The 21,043-nt window shown below is 37.6% G+C and overlaps 1 protein-coding gene and 1 non-coding gene across 2 annotated transcripts in view; both read left to right on the forward strand.

Moving 5' to 3' along the window:
* Nucleotides 1-21,043, forward strand: part of LOC121380816 (MAM and LDL-receptor class A domain-containing protein 1-like) — a 188,222-nt gene that overhangs the window by 14,206 nt on the left and 152,973 nt on the right. The window contains exons 14-28 of the mRNA XM_041509797.1: nt 674-758; nt 3,151-3,354; nt 5,063-5,214; nt 6,232-6,339; nt 7,577-7,667; nt 8,786-8,926; nt 9,778-9,945; nt 10,750-10,932; nt 11,538-11,753; nt 13,643-13,902; nt 14,601-14,688; nt 15,263-15,421; nt 16,177-16,374; nt 19,470-19,631; nt 20,470-20,607. Of these exons, the coding sequence (XP_041365731.1) occupies nt 674-758; nt 3,151-3,354; nt 5,063-5,214; nt 6,232-6,339; nt 7,577-7,667; nt 8,786-8,926; nt 9,778-9,945; nt 10,750-10,932; nt 11,538-11,753; nt 13,643-13,902; nt 14,601-14,688; nt 15,263-15,421; nt 16,177-16,374; nt 19,470-19,631; nt 20,470-20,607 (2,353 nt within the window). The remainder of the gene's footprint in view (nt 1-673; nt 759-3,150; nt 3,355-5,062; nt 5,215-6,231; nt 6,340-7,576; nt 7,668-8,785; nt 8,927-9,777; nt 9,946-10,749; nt 10,933-11,537; nt 11,754-13,642; nt 13,903-14,600; nt 14,689-15,262; nt 15,422-16,176; nt 16,375-19,469; nt 19,632-20,469; nt 20,608-21,043) is intronic.
* Nucleotides 18,499-18,718, forward strand: LOC121382401. The gene has a single exon (XR_005959168.1). It is a non-coding gene; the product is annotated as a small nucleolar RNA U3 (small nucleolar RNA).

Consider the following 21,043-nt stretch of genomic DNA (forward strand, 5'->3'; position numbering starts at 1 on the left):
TAGATTGATAGGATACAAAATATTTTTTTTTGTGTAATACGATTGTCTAGGAGAACCCATCTGTCTCTGAATGATTGTGGAGGGCGAGACGTAGCTCAGTGGTACCACACTCATTTGATGTGTGGTCGGTCTGGGATTGATCCCCATCGATGGGCCCATTGGGCTATTTCTTGTTCCAGCCAGTGCACTACGACTGGTATGTGGTATAAGGCCGTGGTATGTGCTATCCTGTCTGTGGGATGGTGCATATAAAAGATCCCTTGATGCTAATCGAAAAGAGTAGCCCATGAAGTGGCAACAGCGGGTTTTCTCTCAGTATCTGTGTGGTCTTTAATCATATGTCCGATGCCATGTAACCGTAAATAAAATGTGTTGAGTGTGTCATTAAATAAAACACAGTATTCTTGATAATCTGCAGAACATATTGTCTTGTAGCATAATATTCTAACAACCAGTACTTAGTGAATAAGACAGTATTCTAGATTAAAACGATACATTAAATACCTGCTGTTTAACACTGTATTCTTTATAAATAAGATGCAGTAAGTACTTGCTATATATAATAGCACTGAGTTCTAAATTCATACAATATTCTAGATTAATAAGCTCGACACAAAGGTGGTATGAATTTGTATTAAATATGAAGACAAGTCTATATTTGTTATTTTTATAGGTTGTCATCGAAGGTATTGGTGGAAATGGCTACAAAGGAGATATTGGTTTGGATGACATGTACCTCATAGATGGCGCCTGTACAGGTGTGTGTAGCTTTATTTACATGTTAAAACTGTACAGGTGTGTGTAGCTTTATTTACATGTTAAAACTGTACAGGTGTGTGTAGCTTTATTTACATGTTAAAACTACAGGTGTGTGTAGCTTTATTTACATGTTAAAACAGTCGTTTACAGGTACAGTGAAACTCCTCTAAACCGGACCCCCTTGGGACCAAGTAAAGAAGTCCAGTTTTAAGAGGTATCCGGTTTAGAGAGGTTCTCTTCTGTACAGATATTTAAAAACGGACCATGAAAAATGTCCGGTTTTGAGGGGATTCCGGTTTATAGAGTATCCGGTTTTAAGGGAATTCTGGTTTACAGAGGGTCTGGGTTTCAGAGGTTGCACAGTATAAGGAACTCAGATTTAGGAACACGGTGATGTTCAGAGGCAAGCTGGTTTTTCGGCTTCATGTCTGATTATGCATTATGCACTGAAGTCATGCAGGTTTTACCATGAACGAAGTCAAGGCAAGTGGAACATATAACTCCTAAAAGTTTACTAGATGAGCAACCACATAAAATTTCAAATACAATTAATTGAAAACTTTTATCCAAGGCGATAAATTTTGCTGCTTGCCTAAAACTTTCTAGGGGAAGGGAATGTGAGCGATCTATCACTGTTCCTGGCAGTGACTGCCATGCATCAAAGACTGATCACTTACCATTCCTGGCAGTGACTGCCATGCATCAAAGACTGATCACTCACCATTCCTGGCAGTGACTGCCATGCATCAAAGACTGATTACTCACCATTCCTGGCAGTGACTGCCAAGCATCAAAGACTGATCACTCACCATTCCTGGCAGTGACTGCCATGCATCAAAGACTGATCACTCACCATTCCTGGCAGTGACTGCCATGCATCAAAGACTGATCACTCACCATTCCTGGCAGTGACTGCCATGCATCAAAGACTGATCACTTACCATTCCTGGCAGTGACTGCCATGCATCAAAGACTAATAGAATCTATCACCATTGTGAGGTATAGATAAGGCAATTCCAACCCGAGGGACAAATTTTTTTTTGTGAGGGCCGAGGTTTACAAAAACATTTTATGCTGAGGGTTGGAATTGCCTTATCTATACCTCACAACGGTGATTGATTTTTTTTCTTGCCCATTTAATTACAGTAACAAAACGTTAATTTTGTAAGCTACGGTTTGTTTATTGTAGAACGATTCATAAACATTTCACCTACAAACTCTTTTTAATCATATGCGGAAAAATTATGTCCACATTATGCAACTACATAAAAACTAACCAATAAATATAAAGTTGAAAATATTAATTTGTTTAAATATTTTAAAAACAATGATACAACGTTAAATGGCAAACAAAATTCTGAAAAACATGAGTTATGACGTCAGTCGTCGTAAAACATGAATTATGACGTCACGTGTATTTAGAAATCGTCTAGCCCTCAGGTCGGACAGATTTATCTAGCCCTAGGGTCAAACAGATTTTTCTAACACTGTGCAAAAGCTGGATAACCCTGTCCAGTGGGCAAGAATATCATTGTCAGGTTTTTGGTAGTGGTTACCGGCCTCTGTGGTGTCATGGTTAAAGCATCGGACATATAAGGCTGGTAGGTACTGGGTTCACAGCCCGGTACCGACTCCCATGAGTTTTAATGACTCAATGGGTAGGTATAAAACCACTACATCCTCTTCTCTCTCACTAATCACTAACAACTAACTCACTGTCCTGGACAGACAGCCCAGATAGCTGAGGTGTTTGCCCAGGACAGTGCTTGAACCTTAATTGGATATAAGCACGGAAATAATTTGAAATGAAATAAAAACTGGTAGTGTTTGTAGTAACAATAAGCACAGCAGCAATAAGAGTATTGTTGGACATGAACATGAACTGAAACTTGCAATGAATTCTTGCAAACACTTTTTAGAACTTGGAACTTGAACTGTTTTAACATGCCCGTATACCACTAGGGTTTCAAGCATGTCCATCCATCTCTGGCAAGACCAGGAGTCTGACCTGGAACAGAAACACTTTTTAGAAATTATATTTTAATTTTCTTAGTCATAGTCTTCATTTCTTTTCAACATCACCTGTCCTCAAACTAGTGCAAATTCCCCTAAGGATAGGAGTCTGGTTCGAACACCCCAACAGCCAATGGGATGGCCTAAGATTCTTCTACTGTGCACCCCTTCCTGTCCCGGTCACGTGACTGTAACTTCCTTCTTTTCCCTTAACTCTTATGGTTTGGACATCCTGGGTTTTTGCTCCATCGTAATCTGAGCAATCTATCTTTTTTACTTGGTATATTTAAGACTTTAATGTCTGTAACACATTTCTAAATTTTCTCCAGTTTGCATGGTTGGCTTTGTGTTGATAATTTTGTTTTGTGTGTTTGACAGTTCCGACAATTACACCGTCGGGACCTGCTGTGGTGACCACTGTACTACCAGGCCAGGCAATCCGGAAGTGTGACTTCGAGGCGGCTAACATCTGTAACTATGTCCAGGATAAAACCGACAGGTTTGACTGGAAGAGGACAACTCTGAAAACAGCAACGTTTGGTACTGGCCCAAGCGCTGACCACACCTATGGCACCGCTAGTGGTAATGATTTTAAAACAATATCCTATATATATTGTGTTTTATAAGTGCTTTTGTCTCAGTTGGTAATGAACTTTGTTTTCACATTGCTGTGGTGTCGTTAATCCATTCATTCATTCATTGATGCATTGATTTATTCATTGATTCATCCGTTCGTCCGTCCATCCATCCATCCATCCATCCATCCATCCATCCATCCATCCATCCATTCAATGTATACCACTGTTTACCTTAATTTATTTATTTTAAAGCATTTATTAATTTTTATTTTAAAATTGTAAAGATTCCTTTCTACTACTTGTTGATAAACATTCACAACCACATAATTTCATTTACGAAAAGAAGCAAAAATATGGTTTTTAACATGTTACCATGCCATGATAGCATGTTGTGTTTGAGAATCCATGCAAACATGTCCGATGCAGCAGAATTAGCATTGTGATTGGCTGAAATGCCTTACTGCATTCTCAGGATTCGAAACAGCCATGAAAACACTGATGTACCATTTTAAAAAACAAATTGGAATAAACCATGGTACATAAATTGAAAAATGATGCATCAAACCATATGTAAAAAACTGAATATCGTTACCTGTGATTAATCATCAGGTCTCTAGCTGGTACAAGGTGTATCAGTGTTGATGTTTACTGTTATTAGTCCCCAACCATTCAAACTGGAGGGGACTATATAGGTTTCATCTCCGTCCTTCTGTCTGTTCGTCTGTCCCTTGTAGTTTTCCGGATGTTTTATTAAGAATGTCTTGAGATATATAGTGAATAACTGGTTACTGTCTTAAGATATCGGCTTTATCCTGCCAAGGTTAGAATGGCGAATGCAGCGAGGCTCTGCCTTCGACCTGAGCAGGATAAAGCTGATATCTTAAGACAGTAACCAGTTATTTCTTTTATCCTGCAATTCTACAGGAATATTTGGAAAATTATTATTTATTCCAGTTTTGTGTTCGCAAATCGAGTATTGTCAACCTAGTAAGGCTTTTGCCGTATGATGTCATGCAAGATGCATGACGTCATTATTGTAAGACGCTCGCTACATTCTGTCACATTAAAAAACCGTTTCTAAACTCTAATTCATAAATAAATATACAAGTTTAGTATTGTTATCGCAAAACTTAAAGTTCTTTGTATTTACAGCACTTCAACAAATGATTTAAAGAGTATGTTTATTGAAAATCTACTCCGAAATACTCGAGTCGAGTTGGGCTTATGTCACGTGACCTATATTTTTCGTCAGTGACCAAAAATATAGAGATTTATCTAGTCATCATATCTTGCCAATGTATACATTGATTGCGGGATAAATAGCTTTAGCTATACTGTTACAGATTAGGTTTGACTTTCATGGCGATTTACCCATTTTGGACGGAGTTATGACCCTTGAACTTAGGAGATATGAAAATTTGTTTTCCAGACTTGCTTTTAGAAGGCCATGACATATTGACCTGACATTTTGTGTATAGCTTTATCATGTACTGTTAGAGATCACGTTTGACAAAATATGAAAATTTGTTTTCCTGGACTTTGTTTTCGCAGTGCCTGAAAATATAGCTTTATCATGTTTATAGTTGAACTTTCATGGTGATTTACCAACTTTACACAGAGGTATAACTTGAATTTAGGAGATACGAAAAACAATTGAGCCTGGTAGTGAACATATATTGCTTTAGCAGTACTCAGAATGTTTGTTTTTACAGGACACTACATGTATACTGAAGCCTCGGGTCGGAGACGAGGAGACAAAGCCCGACTCATCACCCCGCTATACCACGACAAGCAGGCCGTCTGTGTCCAGTTCTTTTACCATATGTATGGCTCGACAATGGGAACCTTGAATGTGTATGCAAAGGTAGAGAGATCCGCTTCAGTTTGCTTCTTAACTTTTTTTCCATTGAAGTTTACTATTAATTGATTGAAACATATTTTATGGCTTTTTAAAGAACAAATTACAAGTTACACAAGTTACACAACTTACTAGGCCTTCTGTCCAAATCTGTGTAATTGGATTTTCGTGTAAACTGGCATGATCTCGGGTTGAAGGGCAGTTAATTTATCATGTGTTAAACTCTGCCTAATTTGAATCTGTCTACTCTGGATAGTGGATGGAAATTAACTCTCTCTAAACCGGCAAGCTTCAGTATTGCCAACGTGTTTGGTGACATGTTAGACAATGGCAAACACTTTTTTGTAATTTAGCTGCTGACCAATGTTGTACACCTCTTGCAATTACTTATCAATTCAACTTTAGGAAAGGAGTGTGGGATGACATGCAACTACATTTGAGTCCTAGCTGTGTGCCTCATCACTGTTAATACAGTTATTTTAGGGGGTTTCCATGTTTGTTGCACGGTTTCTGACAGAGGGTAAAATGGGTATGGCACCATACCCAAAGTTTTTGCACATTTTATTTTTTTATGTTAACCTTTTGACAAAATTAATTACTCTTATCATTACTATATGCTTTTTTTAATCCTAACCCTAAACTTAACCAATTTTCTTTCTGTTGACTGTGGTTGCATTCAATATCACAGCGCCATACCCAAATATTTCTTTCTGGCAGAAACACAAGTTACTTTTAAAATTATGTTTATTAACTGTTCTGTGATGACTCATATGTATGTATGTATGTATGTATGTATGTATGTTATGTATGTATGTATGTATGTATGTATGTATGCATGTATGCATGTATGCATGTATGCATGCATGCATGTATGTATGTAATATTATATGACTGCATTTCTTGCAAAAACTAAATTAATGATAAAATATAAAGTGTTAAAGAGCTGTTACATCCTTTGCAGAAGACTACATGTAAAAGATTAAATACATACATTGTGTCTTCATGTTTTGTTCTTTCTTGCAGCTTGGAAATAATTTGGGACGACCATTGTTCACTCGGTCTGGTAACCAGGGCAACAAGTGGATCGTTGGTCAGGCAAATATCCCGGCATCAGCTGCCGCAGCGTACAAGGTACGAAGTTGTTGACTAAATATTAATTACATCTTCATCGTAGTGTGTGTCATCCAACTACTTCGTATATAATTAATATACAGAACTTCACATACGTTCTTTTCACTTCCTATTTATTGCAGAAGTTTATTTTGCACAAGAATACATAGCATGAGACTGCATAGCAGTCAAGTTGTATGTTCTTGTGCAGAATAAACAAGTGCAATAAACAGGAAGAGAAAACAACGTATGTGAGTTCTGTATTTATTACATATCTTCTTATATTGTTTTACAAAAAACTTTTTAATTTTTTTTAAATTTAACGTCATAACACACTTTCTTAAATCTATGTTCAATATTCCTTTCATGAATGTTAAGTAAGTAACAAAAACTCCAGTAAAAATAAAAAGGGAATTCCCCATTTAAAAGTTCTGGTCCACATCGCACATATGTTTGTGCAATACAAGATACATTTATCACATGGTTTGAAAAATCTTTATTACTATTTATAATAGTAAGATTGAATAGGTATGTAATAAAATCAAAGTATAAAGTTGTTGAGTTACAATACATACAGTTTCTGAATCATGATGGAATTTGTTATTTAAACACATGGATTACATAAAGTAATATTAAGATCATAATTTTTGTTGAACCAGATTACACTGATTAAAGAATGAATAATTTTTGGTACGCTGTTATAGTGAGCAGTTATTTCATTGTATGTTATTTAGCGAAAAAGACTATACATTTTAACACAAATGTCATCCATATACCAATAGGCCAGAGGACTTCAAATTTCATGGGAAACACATTTTCCGTTCCGTGCCTTGTGATCATGGGAACCCATCGGAAACTGTTTATATTATTTTTGTTGAATAGTTGTACTCGATATAATAATCATAGGAAACAAAATTTCGGTTCCGTGATTTTACCGACATGCTACGTACCTACACGGTACTTGAAACGATTGTTATCCTAAAATCTGAAGGCCTGCAGGCATTCAGTAAAGTCTGTTTTGTTTAATGACATGACTAAAGCACATAGTCATAGACATTAAGAGGCACTGACCAGAGAGTGTGTGGATCAATTACATATTAATTTGATTTTCAATTTGAAGGGCCAATGCTTACTCTTAAGAATTAGGGCTTTGCACACACACACACACACACACACACACCATGACACCTATGGTATATTTTGTCACGGTTAAACTTGAAGACTTGATGGCTGATATTTTTCACTCAATTCGTTTCAGGTGGTCTTTGAAGGGGTTCGCGGTACTAACTACAGAGCTGACATTGCCATCGATGATATCAGTTTTAAAATGGGATCGTGTTCCAATCCAGGTTTGATTATTGTTTGTTATTAACATAGTTAAAGTAAATCTGGTTTGCTGTGACACTCCATGTAAGCACTGTTGGTAAGCTTTAGTGATTATCTTTAATTATTGTCAGGGAATGAAAGTGCTCCTGGTGCTTTTTTTAAAATTGTTCAGCTTACAGTCAGCAGTGGTGGTTTTAAAGTTAGTCTTAAGCTAGATTCATACTTCACCTCCGACTGGTCGGCGAGTAGTTGACTTGACCAGTTCTGCTTCTGTTGAAACCTAATCCTCATTTTTCAGTCAATTCAGTATGATTTTAACACACTTCATATTAAATTATAGAGCGTACTCATTCAATGCTGTTTAGTTTACCTAATCAAAGTATGAATTCACCTTTAGTCAGTTTATTTGTCACTGCCAACAAAGATATAAATTCTTAATTACAAATTTACACAAAGTATGTCTGCCACCATCCACCGAAAATAGAGAAGACAATGTCTTTGGTCATGTTTCACCTGTGATGGAACCGGACTTCACATAAGAATAATAATAAAACCTATCTGACATTCCAGGCTTCGAAAGCTTATGTAATATAATCAGTATTGTTAACACCCTTTATAAAATACCATTGTCTTATTTGAAAGACCTCGGTGGTATCATGGTTAAGCCATCAGACATAAGACTGGTAGGTACAGGGTTCGCAACCCGGTACTGGCTCCCACCCAGAACAAGTTTTAACGACTCAATGGGTAGATGTAAGACAACTACACCCTCTTCTCTCTCACTAACCACTAACCAACTAACAACTAGCCCACTGTTCTGGACAGACAGTCCAGATAGCTGGGTTGTGTGCCCAGGATAGTGTGCTTAAACCTTGATTGGATATAAACTCGAAAATAAGTTGAAATGAATGAAATGAAAGTTCTGTTCTATTTAAACAATAGCCTAGTAACGGTCTTCTGCTTTTAAGTAACCTCTTGATAAGTGGAGGTCAATTTTCTTAAGTGCAGGCCTTTGAAAGCTAATGGGAAAATGTAGCAGGTTTTGTCTAAAACTGTATGTAAACAATTACCAAATATTTGATATCCAATAGCTGATGATTAATAAATCAACATGAAAACAAAGTGTAACTTTGATCTGCAGGTGACTGTGATTTTGAGCAAGGCCTGTGTACGTGGCACAATGCGGTCACTGGTGACCAGTTCGATTGGATTCAGGGCAGTGGAGGAACCACAACTGTTGGGACTGGACCTTCCAGTGACCACACACGCGGCGACAAGACAGGTATGATTGAATATTGGCATTTAATAAATATACTTAGTAACAAAATAAATGTGAGTAAGTACATTACACAATACCCATTGTGTTAATGATCATATATATTAATTACAGCATAAATGTACTTCTTTGAAATGTAATAATGGTACCAAGATGTTCGGTTGTCAACTTAATAGATTTATTTTCTTGGATTTCAAGATTTAAAGTAAATATGGTTTACTGGATTTAAAATGAACATTGTTCAGGAAAACGAGTAGATCATTCAGCTGATCGAGCTGTGATGGGTTTCAGGATCCATCCCCCTTGATGAACTTCCAACCTTATAACTGGTAAATTAAAATCCATGGTATGTACTGTCCTGTCTATGGGAAGTGCATAGAATAGATCCCTTTCTGCTTAATTGGTAAAAAGAACAGCATCAGGTTTCATCTATCTGTCAGCTAAGTGTTGAAATCACCATATGTTCGACACCAAATAGCTGTAGTTTAAAATGTGCTAAAGTGTTGTTAACCCTTACGTAGAACGATGACAATTTAATTACTAGTACTTTGTGGATGTGAAGGTGCGCTGCACCCCGCTATTAGTTTTGACATCACAAAAACGTTCAGTCCATAACGTCATTCCAACATGGATACAAAAAGGTTAAAGCAAAAATATCATGGCTAGCTCTGGCACTCGCCAAATTCACCAGTTGCGAATTTTAAAAACAATTGGCAAATTTTATTTTAATTTGGCGAAATAGTTTCATCTAATAATTGAGATTTTGTTAAAAAAATTACTGGCGATTAATCATTTGGTGAAATTTTCTGCTCACCCAGAGCTAGCTCTGAATTATATTATTTTTCTTTCTTAATCAGGAAAGTACATGTTCATCGAGACGTCGGTTCCACGACAGCTGGGCGACAAGGCCTGGTTTGTGAGTCAGGGATTCCCGCCGGCGTCGAGAAGTGGCCGATGTATTCAGTTCTGGTACAACATGAACGGCAAGACGATCGACACACTCAGTGTGATGGTCAGGACACCAGGTCAGTGAGAGCCTGTTTTAGTTACACACAAGCTTCATAGAAAATCTTGAGGGGCATGACGTAGCCCATTAGTAAAGCACTCGCTCGATGCACGGTCGGTCTAGGATCAATCCCTGTCAGTGGGCCCATTGTGCTATTTCTCGCTCCAGCCAGTGCACCACGACTGGTATATCAAAGGCTGTGGTATGTGCTATCCTGTCTGTGGGATGGTGCATATAAAAGATCCCTTGCTGCTAATCGAAAAAGAGTAGCCCATGAAGTGGCGACAGCAGGTTTCCTTCCTCAATATCTGTGTGGTCCTTAACCATATTATGTCCGACGCCATATATCCGTAAAATAAAAATGTGTTGAGTGCGTCGGTAAATAAACCATTTCCTTCCTCCTTCCTTCACAGTAAGCCAAGCTCATATTAATTTCTGTATTTATTCAAGTTGGGTAAGAACATGCAATTATGATAGTTTATAGGGACCTACTACTTTGTGTATTTCATCATTGTTGTTAAAAATATCATATTGTCATCGTATAAACAACCTTAGATTACCTGTCAGTCACCTTTAAATATTTGGATTTTGCTGTAATATTAATTTATAAAATAGTATTTGGGCACGTAATTCACGGCATAGTCTTCACATTTCACAAGTAAAATAAATAAATGGTGTTGGTCATTATGCCACTTTGAGACCCTCGTTAAATCATGGAAATCAAAAAATTGTTCACCAAATTTTTGAGGCATATATATATATATATATATATATATATATATATATATATATATATATATTAATAAATTTGACATTATACCAGGCATCTCCGACTTCATCATCTGGCAACTGAAGGGCACTCAAGGTTCAGGCTGGATGAATGGTCAGGCCCCGATTACCCAGACAAGACACAGCTACATGATAGTGTTTGAGGGCAGACGAGGCACAAGTTACCAGGGAGACATCGCCATTGATGATATCACATTCACCGAATCAACTTGCGGAGGTTAGTGTGTACATGATTTCTATAAATTCATTTATTAGTCCCCTGCCATTTCAACTGGAAGGAACTATAGGTTTCTCGTCCGTCCGTCTGTTTGTCTGTCCATCTGTCCCACATTAAGATTTTCTTACTTTTTTTCACAATGTCTCAAGATATTGAGCTGACATTTTTTATATAGGTTTATCAATGCAGAGTTCCAGATCAGGTTGACGTTCATGGAATTTATTCAAGGGCCATAACTGTCAAAGATTGAATTTATGCACGTTTGACAGAGTTATGGTCCTTGAAGATAGGAGATTTGTTTGGTCCGGGAGTGGATGTGTAATATTCACCCTAGATATCTTGAACCCCTACCCCACTCACCCACCCCCCACCCTCCCTATCATTTACCCTGGTCAGACCTCACTAGTTATTCCACCTGGTACTTCTCTTTCCTGGTCCATTTTCAATTATAATTAATAGAGAAATAAGGGAAATGACAAGGTTGAAATATCAGGGGAAATTGACTGGGAAAAAAGTGCTGATGGAATTTTTCACCGGGAAATTACCCTAGAATCGACTGAAATACTTAAAATAGTAAATACATTTTTTGTTTGTTTGTTTGGCAGTTGCACCTCTTACTGCCACCGCACCTCCACAAACAACGATCACCGTGCCGGTAGTGGGGTCGTCAGCAATGCCTGGTGTCTTTAACTGCACCTTTGAGAGTGACCTGTGTGGGTGGAGTCAGGACAAGCGGGATCAGTTTGATTGGCAGCGGCATCACGGAACTACCACCAGCGTGGGCACCGGACCATCCAGCGACCATACCACAGGAAAATCAGGTAAGCAGTCTTACTTGGACCAAGCCCGAGTGGGACGTAGCCCAGTGGTAAAGCACTCGCTTGATGCTCGGTTGGTCTGGCTATTTCTCTATTCCAGCCAGTGCACCACGATTGGTGTATCAAAGGCTGTGGTATGTGTTATCCTGTCTGTGGGATGGTGCATATAAAAGATCCCTTGCTGCTAATCGAAAAGAATAGCCCATGAAGTGGCGACAGCATGTTTCCTATCTCAATATCTGTGTGGTCCTTAACCATATGTCTGACGCCATATAACCGTAAATAAAATGTGTTGAGTGTGTCCTTAAATAAAACATTTCTTTCTTTTTTTTTACTCTGATCAAATAGTTACGGCTAGTTGTTAACCATTACGGCGTTGTTTTTCGCTATTAAACCCATTTTTTCACAAATAAAATTGCACTTTACTTACCGTTTATTATTTAGAATATACATTTCCATTCACCTGAAGTGTTTTTTGGTAATCCTGGTGTTTGTAATACCACAAAATGCATTTTTCGTATTTCTTAAAAACGGACGCACGTTTGAGAAAAAACCGTTGAGCAGACAAGGTCTAATCTATTTTTAGACGGGATATTTCCATTTCAATGTCACAGACGTTGGTATACCACGTGACCGTTATCATTTTGGTTCGGTTTGTTTTCTCGTGCACGGTTCGCGCAATCAACATCCGATTTGTTGTTCATTTGTGAGATTTTTCTTCACAGTTCGTGAACATTTTCAGTAACAATAAAGTTCAGACAAGTAAGTGTCTCAATACAAAACGTTACAAACCCTTAAAACCAATAATTTTGCTAAGTCTTACGATATCTGGAGAGGGGATACAACCAGGACAGAACAGTTGAAACATGTCCAGGAGAGGTGAAAAGAACGCACCCCAAGTCTGTGCGTGCTCTGTGAAATTTGTCGTGACGTAGGCATTGTTGTGCTTCGAGACATCTACCGGTGACATCAGAATACCAACTTTCAAAATTATTTCAAGCAATTGGGACATGGAGATTCCCATGGTATTTATCGATATAAAACCTGCTTTTTCACTCCATTTGATAAAAACGTGATCTAAGTGTGTTACAGGTTTGTAGATTCACCAAATTATAATTTATTTTCCCTGGATGGAACTAGGGTGTGCGGCTTTAATAAATATAAAGTATACAGGCCTAAATCTTGCCTCTTTATTTTGAAACTCAATGAAAAATAAATGAATCTGGTGTAAAAACAAAAATTGTATTGTGTTAATATTTAGTTTTCATACATAACCTGACCTGTTACCTATGGCATTCCCCCTTAAGGCCCTGCTACACAATACGAGTGACTGGTACGAGTCACTCGGATTGGAACACCAACAAGCAAATCGTAACATGTGGCATGTCATAGGATTGATCGGCCTGAGTCACTCGTATGAGTTGAAGTTTAGAACCTGTTCTATTTTCATACGATTGAATCGGATGTTTGGGGACGTTGACCAATCAGATTGCGGCACAGATAACCTCCACGTTCTGAGTGTAATGGTGAAAAACTCTGTTTGCTTGTCGTCGGCACAGACCCAACAACTAATAGAGTTGTATCAGTGGCACAACTCTTTGTGGATGTGTCCAGTCATTTATATAAAAACAGAAATGTTACGACAGCCGCCTTCTTAACAATACACAACATTGTTTACCATGGTTACAGCAAGGATGTTTTTCAATGATGTCACGTTTCATACGATTAACAAGTACCGTGTGGCAACACGTCCGATTCAATTGGTTCGATTGATTCGTGCAATTGACTCGTACGAGTGACAGGGTCCGTTTCTATCGTATCGTGTAGCAGGCCCTTTAGTCCTATCCACTGGTCCAAACCTGCCAAGTTTTCTTCATTTTCTCTTCTTTCAGGAGGCTACTATATTTACACTGAAGCTTCAGTACCTCGGAAGAGGGGCGACAAGGCTCGATTGATAAGTCCCCCAGTAACGACTGGGTTACATTGTCTGACCTTCTGGTACAACATGTACGGCCAACACGTGGGGATGCTCAACATCTACATTCAGACGGGGGTGGCCCTGCCGTCAAGACCAGTGTGGACGAAGCGGGGCACCCAGGGCACTGTGTGGAAACAAGCCATGGTCTCGGTCTCTGTACCACACAGTTTCAATGTAAGAACTTGTAAATAACAAATAGCATTTGTATGCTGAATGACAGTTTCATGTAAAATGTTAATTACCAAAATGTGATATATCCTACTGATGTTCAGTGTAAGAAATTGTAAAATAACACCGAGCATTCGTACACTGAATGACAGTTTAAGTATAGAGCAATATGTAAAGATTTAATTTCCAAAATGTGATAATCCTAATGATGTTCAATGTAAGAAATTGTAAAATAACACCGAGCATTCGTACGCTGAATGACAGTTTAAGTATAGAGCAATATGTAAAGAGTTAATTTCCAAAATGTGATAATCCTAATGATGTTCCAATGATCGATTGTAATCAAAGATTGATAACTTAGACATACACATGTGATGATTGATTATTAAAAAAGCATAATCAGTTGTCGCAGAACATATTAACTGTAACTGTTCTTACAGTGTAAATAATCTGGAAAGTGGTGGAGATCGCAGTTTTTGAAATAAACTTCATATAAGTATCATCCACACCATGATGTCTTGTTTTAATTTTTTCTTGTAAAACATTAGCCTGCCATCTGTTTTACTTAAATAGTGAAAGGAGTTTGGGCAAAACAACAGTTTGTTATATCTTAAAATGTGGCCATTTATATGGGTGTATTGTTTTTAATGACACTTTACATGATAAAGTAGATATGTTTTTAAAAACATTTTTGCTGTCTTCAGATTGTGTTTGAAAGTATACGAGGTGCTGGTTTCCTTGGTGACATGGCCCTTGATGACGTTGCCTTGACAACAGGCTCTTGTTTAGCAGGTAACATGTTGAATTAAATCATATATTAGTTACATTTAGTTAATTTGTTAAAGGGACATTCCCGAGTTTGCTGCATTGTAAGATGTTTCCGACTAATAAAATATTTCTGCGATTAAACTTACATATTAAATATATTTTCTTGTTTAGAATATCAGTATATTCAATGTGTTTCTGGTCGTCTTAATATTTGTAAGAAGCCCAAACTGGATTTTGTCTTCGTTACGAAAAAATATTTTTTAGGAAATAAAATGAAAATTAACCTAGTACAAATATTAGAACGACCAGAAACACGTTTTTAATATACAGCCACTAATATTCTAAACAAGAAAATATATTTAATATGTAAGTTTAATCGTAGAAATATTTTATTAGTCGATAACATCTTAAAACATTGCAGAAAACTCAGGAATGTCCCTTTAAGTTGTGTCAAATTCCATCCATCCATCCATCCATCCATCCATCCATCTATCCATCTTCATCTGATCTCATCCATCCATCCATCCATCCATCCATCCATCAATCCACCCATCCATACCTCTATCCATCAATTTATTAATTTTTATTTGTGTTCCAGCCCCATCAACGTCTGCAAAGAGTTGTAACTTTGAACCGACCAACATCTGTGGGTTTTCCCAGGATCGAACTGACAACTTTGACTGGACAAGATCAGCCGGCCGAACGTCAACTGTTGGAACAGGACCAAGTGCCGATCACACCTACAACACTCAGGCTGGTGTGTAATAATTGACAGTGTGTGTGTGTGTGTGTGTGTGTGTGTGTCTCTCTCTCTCTCTCTCTCTCTCTCTCTCTCTCTCTCTGTTACTCGCTCACTCTTTCCTTTCCCCATCTCTCTCCCCTCCATCTCTCTGCCTCCCTCCCTGTAATAACTGACAATTATAATAAATCTCTCCCCTCTCTCTGTCTCTAGGTCGCTGTCTCTCTCTCTCTCTCTCTCTCTCTCTGTCTCTCTCTCTCTCTCTCTCTCTCTCTCTCTCTCTCTCTCTCCCCCTCTCCCTCCCTCCCTCTCTCCCTCTCTCTACCTCTACCTCTCTACCTCTCCCTCTCTGTCTTTCCCTCTCTGTCTCTTCCTATGTGCCCCTCTAACTGTCATGCCACTGTCAGTCTCAATATATATTAAACTAGCTATCTCAAGTCACTTCTGTGTTACTTAATCATTTAGAGGCTTTCGGTGATTTTTAATGTGATTTTTCATCTATCATAATTACTAATCATAATTGAATATTGTATGATTTCAAGTTGAGAATGTTTTACATCTTTCAGGCCGTGGTATGTTCTATCCTATCTGTGGGATGGTGCATGTAAAAGATCCCTTGCTGCTAATCGTAAAGAGTAGTCCATGAAGTGGCGACAGTGGGTTTCCTCCCTCAATATCTGTGTGGTCATTCACCATCTGTCTGATGCCATAGAAAATTAAATAAAATGTGTTGAGTGCGTCGTTAAATAAAACATTTCCTTCCTTCCTTTCAGGACACTACATGTATGTTGAGACGTCGGCGCCGAGACGGCCTAACGACATCGCACGGTTAAACTCCTTCATCGTGAAGAGCTCCCCATCCTCCCAGTGTGCGAGGTTCTGGTACCACATGTACGGGCGGCACATCGGCACTCTCAACGTCTATGTCATGAAGGGAGGCCGCCGCGGCACTCCTGTATGGAAAATGAAAGGTAAGAACGTCAGTGAAACTTCAGGGTGCAACAAATCCACTAGCCCTCTGTCTTGGCTAGTGAATTTGTAGTCTGGGCTAGTTGAAATGATCAACTGCCTTACTATAATACATGGGGCACCAGACAAGGCTTCTATGAGGGCTGGTGACTTTCTCAAACATTTGTCTACACACTGCACTGAAGCCACCTTATTATTAAAGACCAAGATCTAATAAGTAATACAAATCAAATGACTTGAATCAAGTGACCAGTTGACTTAAAGCAGACATGATTATTTTCAGTTATAAAACGGATTTCCGCTTTTTAAATATTCCGTTACCGATTTTTATTTTCTACTTGTTATAATTTTTAGCGAGTGGCCATCTCTCAGTCTGCATTAACATTGCTATGTTAAGAGTAAAATCTTTTTTTTTCGGTAGGGTGCACAATCATGTCTGTTAAAGGCAGGAGCTGCATGACAGCTTACCTAAATGGCCCATCAAAATATATTCCAAATATATATATATACATTTGATTTGTCCTGAAAAGTTTACTGAACCCCATTGAAAATGTACTATCCAATTTTCAGTTCTTACTGCTGTCACATATTTGAGGTTGCTATAAAATGCACAATAAGCCTAAACCTTGTCTACAGTTTTGGGGTTATATTTATTGCCTACCAGAATACATCCAGTTATACAAAATCACTTAAATGTATTATTTATTCTTCTCATATCCTTTTACACAACATTTCTTGCTCCAGCCAGTGCACCATGACTGGTGCATCAAAGGCTGTGGTGTGTACTACCCTGTTTGTGGGATGGTGCATATAAAAGAAGCCTTGCTGTTAATTGAAAAGAGTAGCCCATGAAGTGGCGACATCGGGTTTCCTCTCAATATCTGTGTGGCCCTTAACCATATGTTTGACGCCATATAACCATACATAAAATGTGTTGAGTGTGGTGTTAAATAAAATATTCCTTTCTTTCTTTTTACACAACAAATCTAACTGATGCATTTTCAGTGGAGATCAGTATACTTTACTGAACCAGCTATATCATGCCCCGTTTGTTATCAATGTTTTGGTATGTAAATGAGATATTGTTAGCCGTAAGTCAGAAAACCCCCCAAAACTTATAGCTAATACTAGCTGCTTTAAAATTATTTGCAAAACAGCTTGTGGTAGCATGTGTTAGTTGATGATGTAAAACAGCTTGTGGTAGCATGTGTTAGTTGATGATGTAAAACAACTTGTGGTAGCATGTGTTAGTTGATGATGCAAAACAGCTTGTGGTAGCATGTGTTAGTTGATGATGTAAAACAGCTTGTGGTAGCATGTGTTAGTTGATGATGTAAAACAGCTTGTGGTAGCATGTGTTAGTTGATGATGTAAAACAACTTGTGGTAGCATGTGTTAGTTGATGATGTAAAACAGCTTGTGGTAGCATGTGTTAGTTGATGATGTAAAACAGCTTGTGGTAGCATGTGTTAGTTGATGATGTAAAACAGCTTGTGGTAGCATGTGTTAGTTGATGATGTAAAACAGCTTGTGACAGTGAGTGTTAACTGAAGAGGAACTGTTTGCATGGAGGTTTATGTGGCCCTTTGTTTAAGCTTATCAAATGTGTGTGTATAATAAATTTTATTAAATGCAAATAACTAAATTAATATGTTAAACAACAATGCATCAGATTTTTACTGTTAGCTTTTCTTTACATCAACTGTATTGGACAGATTAATAATGAAAATGAAAGAGAAAAAGAAAACAATGTAATAATACAATACTATCAGCATACAAATGATATGGCTCAGTCTAAATGGAATTTTTGTTATGACAGTATTGCCAATGGTCACAATCTAGTCTGTTGGAACAGTTTGCTTTACTCAGTGTTCTGTTTGTTTTCTTTCACCCACAATTTTCGTAACTAAAATGATATTCATTTAAAATGAAAGAAATATTGCAAAAACAAATTGTACCTTAATATAGACAAAACCAGTGTCTTTACAGAAATTGCAAAAGAAGTATACAATTCTATATATTGTAATTTAACATGCAGTTAACGTGCATGAATATGTAGATAATTGCAGTCACTTTAGTAAATCTGAATGATTATACATATATGTTTTTTAGCGAGTGTATTATTTAAGATCATACTTTTAGGGATCATTTCTATAGTATGCATCGCCAAGACGTCAAGTAACACTGACGAACCATCGAGACCACGATGACGAGACAGAGCCTCCCCTTCTGAGCGCGAAGCGGGCTGGGAGTGTCACCTTCTTGGTGACCTGCTCCTTGTCATTGATGACCGTTCCTCTCTTCCTTTTGTGGGGAGTTGGAGGAAGGGGAGGCATTCTGAGTGGCTCAACACTTTTTTAATGAACCAAAAAATAGTGAATTTTGCTAAAATAAATGTGAGACTAATGAAACTGCCAACCTAGAGAATGCATGGTTCTACCTGTCTCAGTGTACTTCCACAGTAATGCAGCATTTTGTCTTCATCCATGTATTAAAAATGAGATTAATCTATATATTTTGATGGCAATTTGTTAAACTTTTTTATTTATTTATACAAACATTTTTTTATTTACACAAACATTTTTTTTGTAAACAAAATTTCATGAGTTGGTGTGAGTTTAAAACTCAGTAAAATGTTTTAATAAATGATTTAACATCATTCATTATAGAGTTATATGCCAATTCATCGGTTCCCTTTTTATGCAAACTGACTATATAGTCCGTCCCACAGGGAACACCTTTTTTATACTTAGGAATTCACTGCAAATATTTATTTCTGAGCTGATTGCTTTCTAAATTGCACACAAATATAGTATTTTTTGGTTATTTCCAAAACACTTTTAATGTTCCTCTTACGTCAAACCAAACTAAAATTATTTATAAAACACATTTTCATAGGAGGGTGGGACGGACTATATGAGCTTTGTTTAGATAAGCATTGACAATTGTTGATTTTGAAATGAAAATTTGTGCCAGAAACAAAATCTTTTTTATTACAAAAGAAATTATTTATTTAACACATTTTAATAAGCATCTTGATATAATACTGTTGTTTGGTGCACTTATTAAGAATATTGTGTTTGTATATGTATAACAGGTAACCAGGGCAACCAGTGGACGATTGCAACTGTCACAGTACCAGCTGCTCCTGCTACCACTTCATATCAGATTGTGTTCGAGGTTATCCGAGGAGCTAGTTACCTTGGTGATATCGCCATTGACGACTTCAGCATCAGCAGTGGACCGTGTGCCAAAAATGGTGTGATATATTTTTCTAATAACTTTTCTGAAATATTTAAAACAAATATAATTTAGTATTCTGCTTATATTATTATGGGTGTGAATTTTAAATGATTTAGTAAGTAACTCACAGGATAACGACACTGAAACATTTTCTTATCCTATTCCAAGAGACTGTGGTTCGAATCCTCTCAGTGGAGGTTGATTTTTCTGTTACATTTGGAACCGACGTAGGGACTGGGTGTGTTCTTAACACAAGAATACAATTATAGTCCAGTTAGGACCCATAACAGTTCAACTGCCCGTGGTCCACAGCTATGGGACGTAGCTTCACTTGAGTAGGGAGTATGTAGTAGTGTAGGTATAAAGTGCTCCTACTGGCAGAAGCTAGTGGGAATTTTCCTATTAGCTCAGTTGGTAGAGCGCTGGACTCTCGCACAGAGAGTCCGTGGTTCGAATCCCCTCAGTGGAGGTTGATTTTTCTAGATCACTTCTGGATGAGATGTATTTGAACAACAAACTGTAATGCATGATCAAGGCTGTATCTCTGCACAATGCAGTCGAATGGCATTTGGCAAAAGTCTGTCCCATATATAGTTTTTTCAACATTAATGCCTCAAGATAATGAACTGCCATTTTGTGTATAGCTTTATCAAGTAATGTTACAGATCACGATGGACTTTCATGGCGATTTACTGGCGACAGAGTTATGGACCTGGAACTTAGGAGATACAAAAATTTGTTTTAGTAGGGGCATTTATTGCTTTAGCAGTACTCTCAGAATGCTTGTTTTATTGGATATGCTACCTATTAAATAAATTATGATAAAATCTTTTATTTGTTTCTTTGTGTTGTAGATGGCTGTAACTTCGATCACGGTTTGTGTGGCTGGACCAATGACAAAACAGATCAGTTTGACTGGATGTTAAACAAGGGCTCCACAAGTACCACAGGCACTGGGCCAACCAATGACCACACACAGGGAAATGCATCTGGTATGTTTTCTCGTTTTATTAACAAGGTACTAGTATTATAGCTACAAACTTTCTGCCATAGGCGTACAGGCTCCTATTTTTATAGGGGGGGGGGGGGGAGGTTGGTTTTTGGCCAAATTAAATGAAAATGCTCGAATCTGGATAACAACATTTAATCATATTAGCATTACTGCCAAACAGCTATATAGGGTTGCAAAATGAATCACTACATATTTTCACACAGGATTACAACTAATTTTGAGAGTAGAATGATGGAAATACCTGGTAAAAAGATCTCAGGTTAGCACATTTTGCCCGAATATCTGTCATTTTGGCCCGAATTTGAGGGTTTTTTCAGCATTAGCAGTTTCCCCTCCTGCTCCCCATCTCGTACGCTTATGCTTTCTGCTTTTATAAAATTTATTATATTCTATGTCTATTGGACAACAATGCTAAA

This window comes from Gigantopelta aegis, chromosome 9 (assembly GCF_016097555.1).
Source record: "Gigantopelta aegis isolate Gae_Host chromosome 9, Gae_host_genome, whole genome shotgun sequence".
Classification (NCBI taxonomy): domain Eukaryota; kingdom Metazoa; phylum Mollusca; class Gastropoda; order Neomphalida; family Peltospiridae; genus Gigantopelta; species Gigantopelta aegis.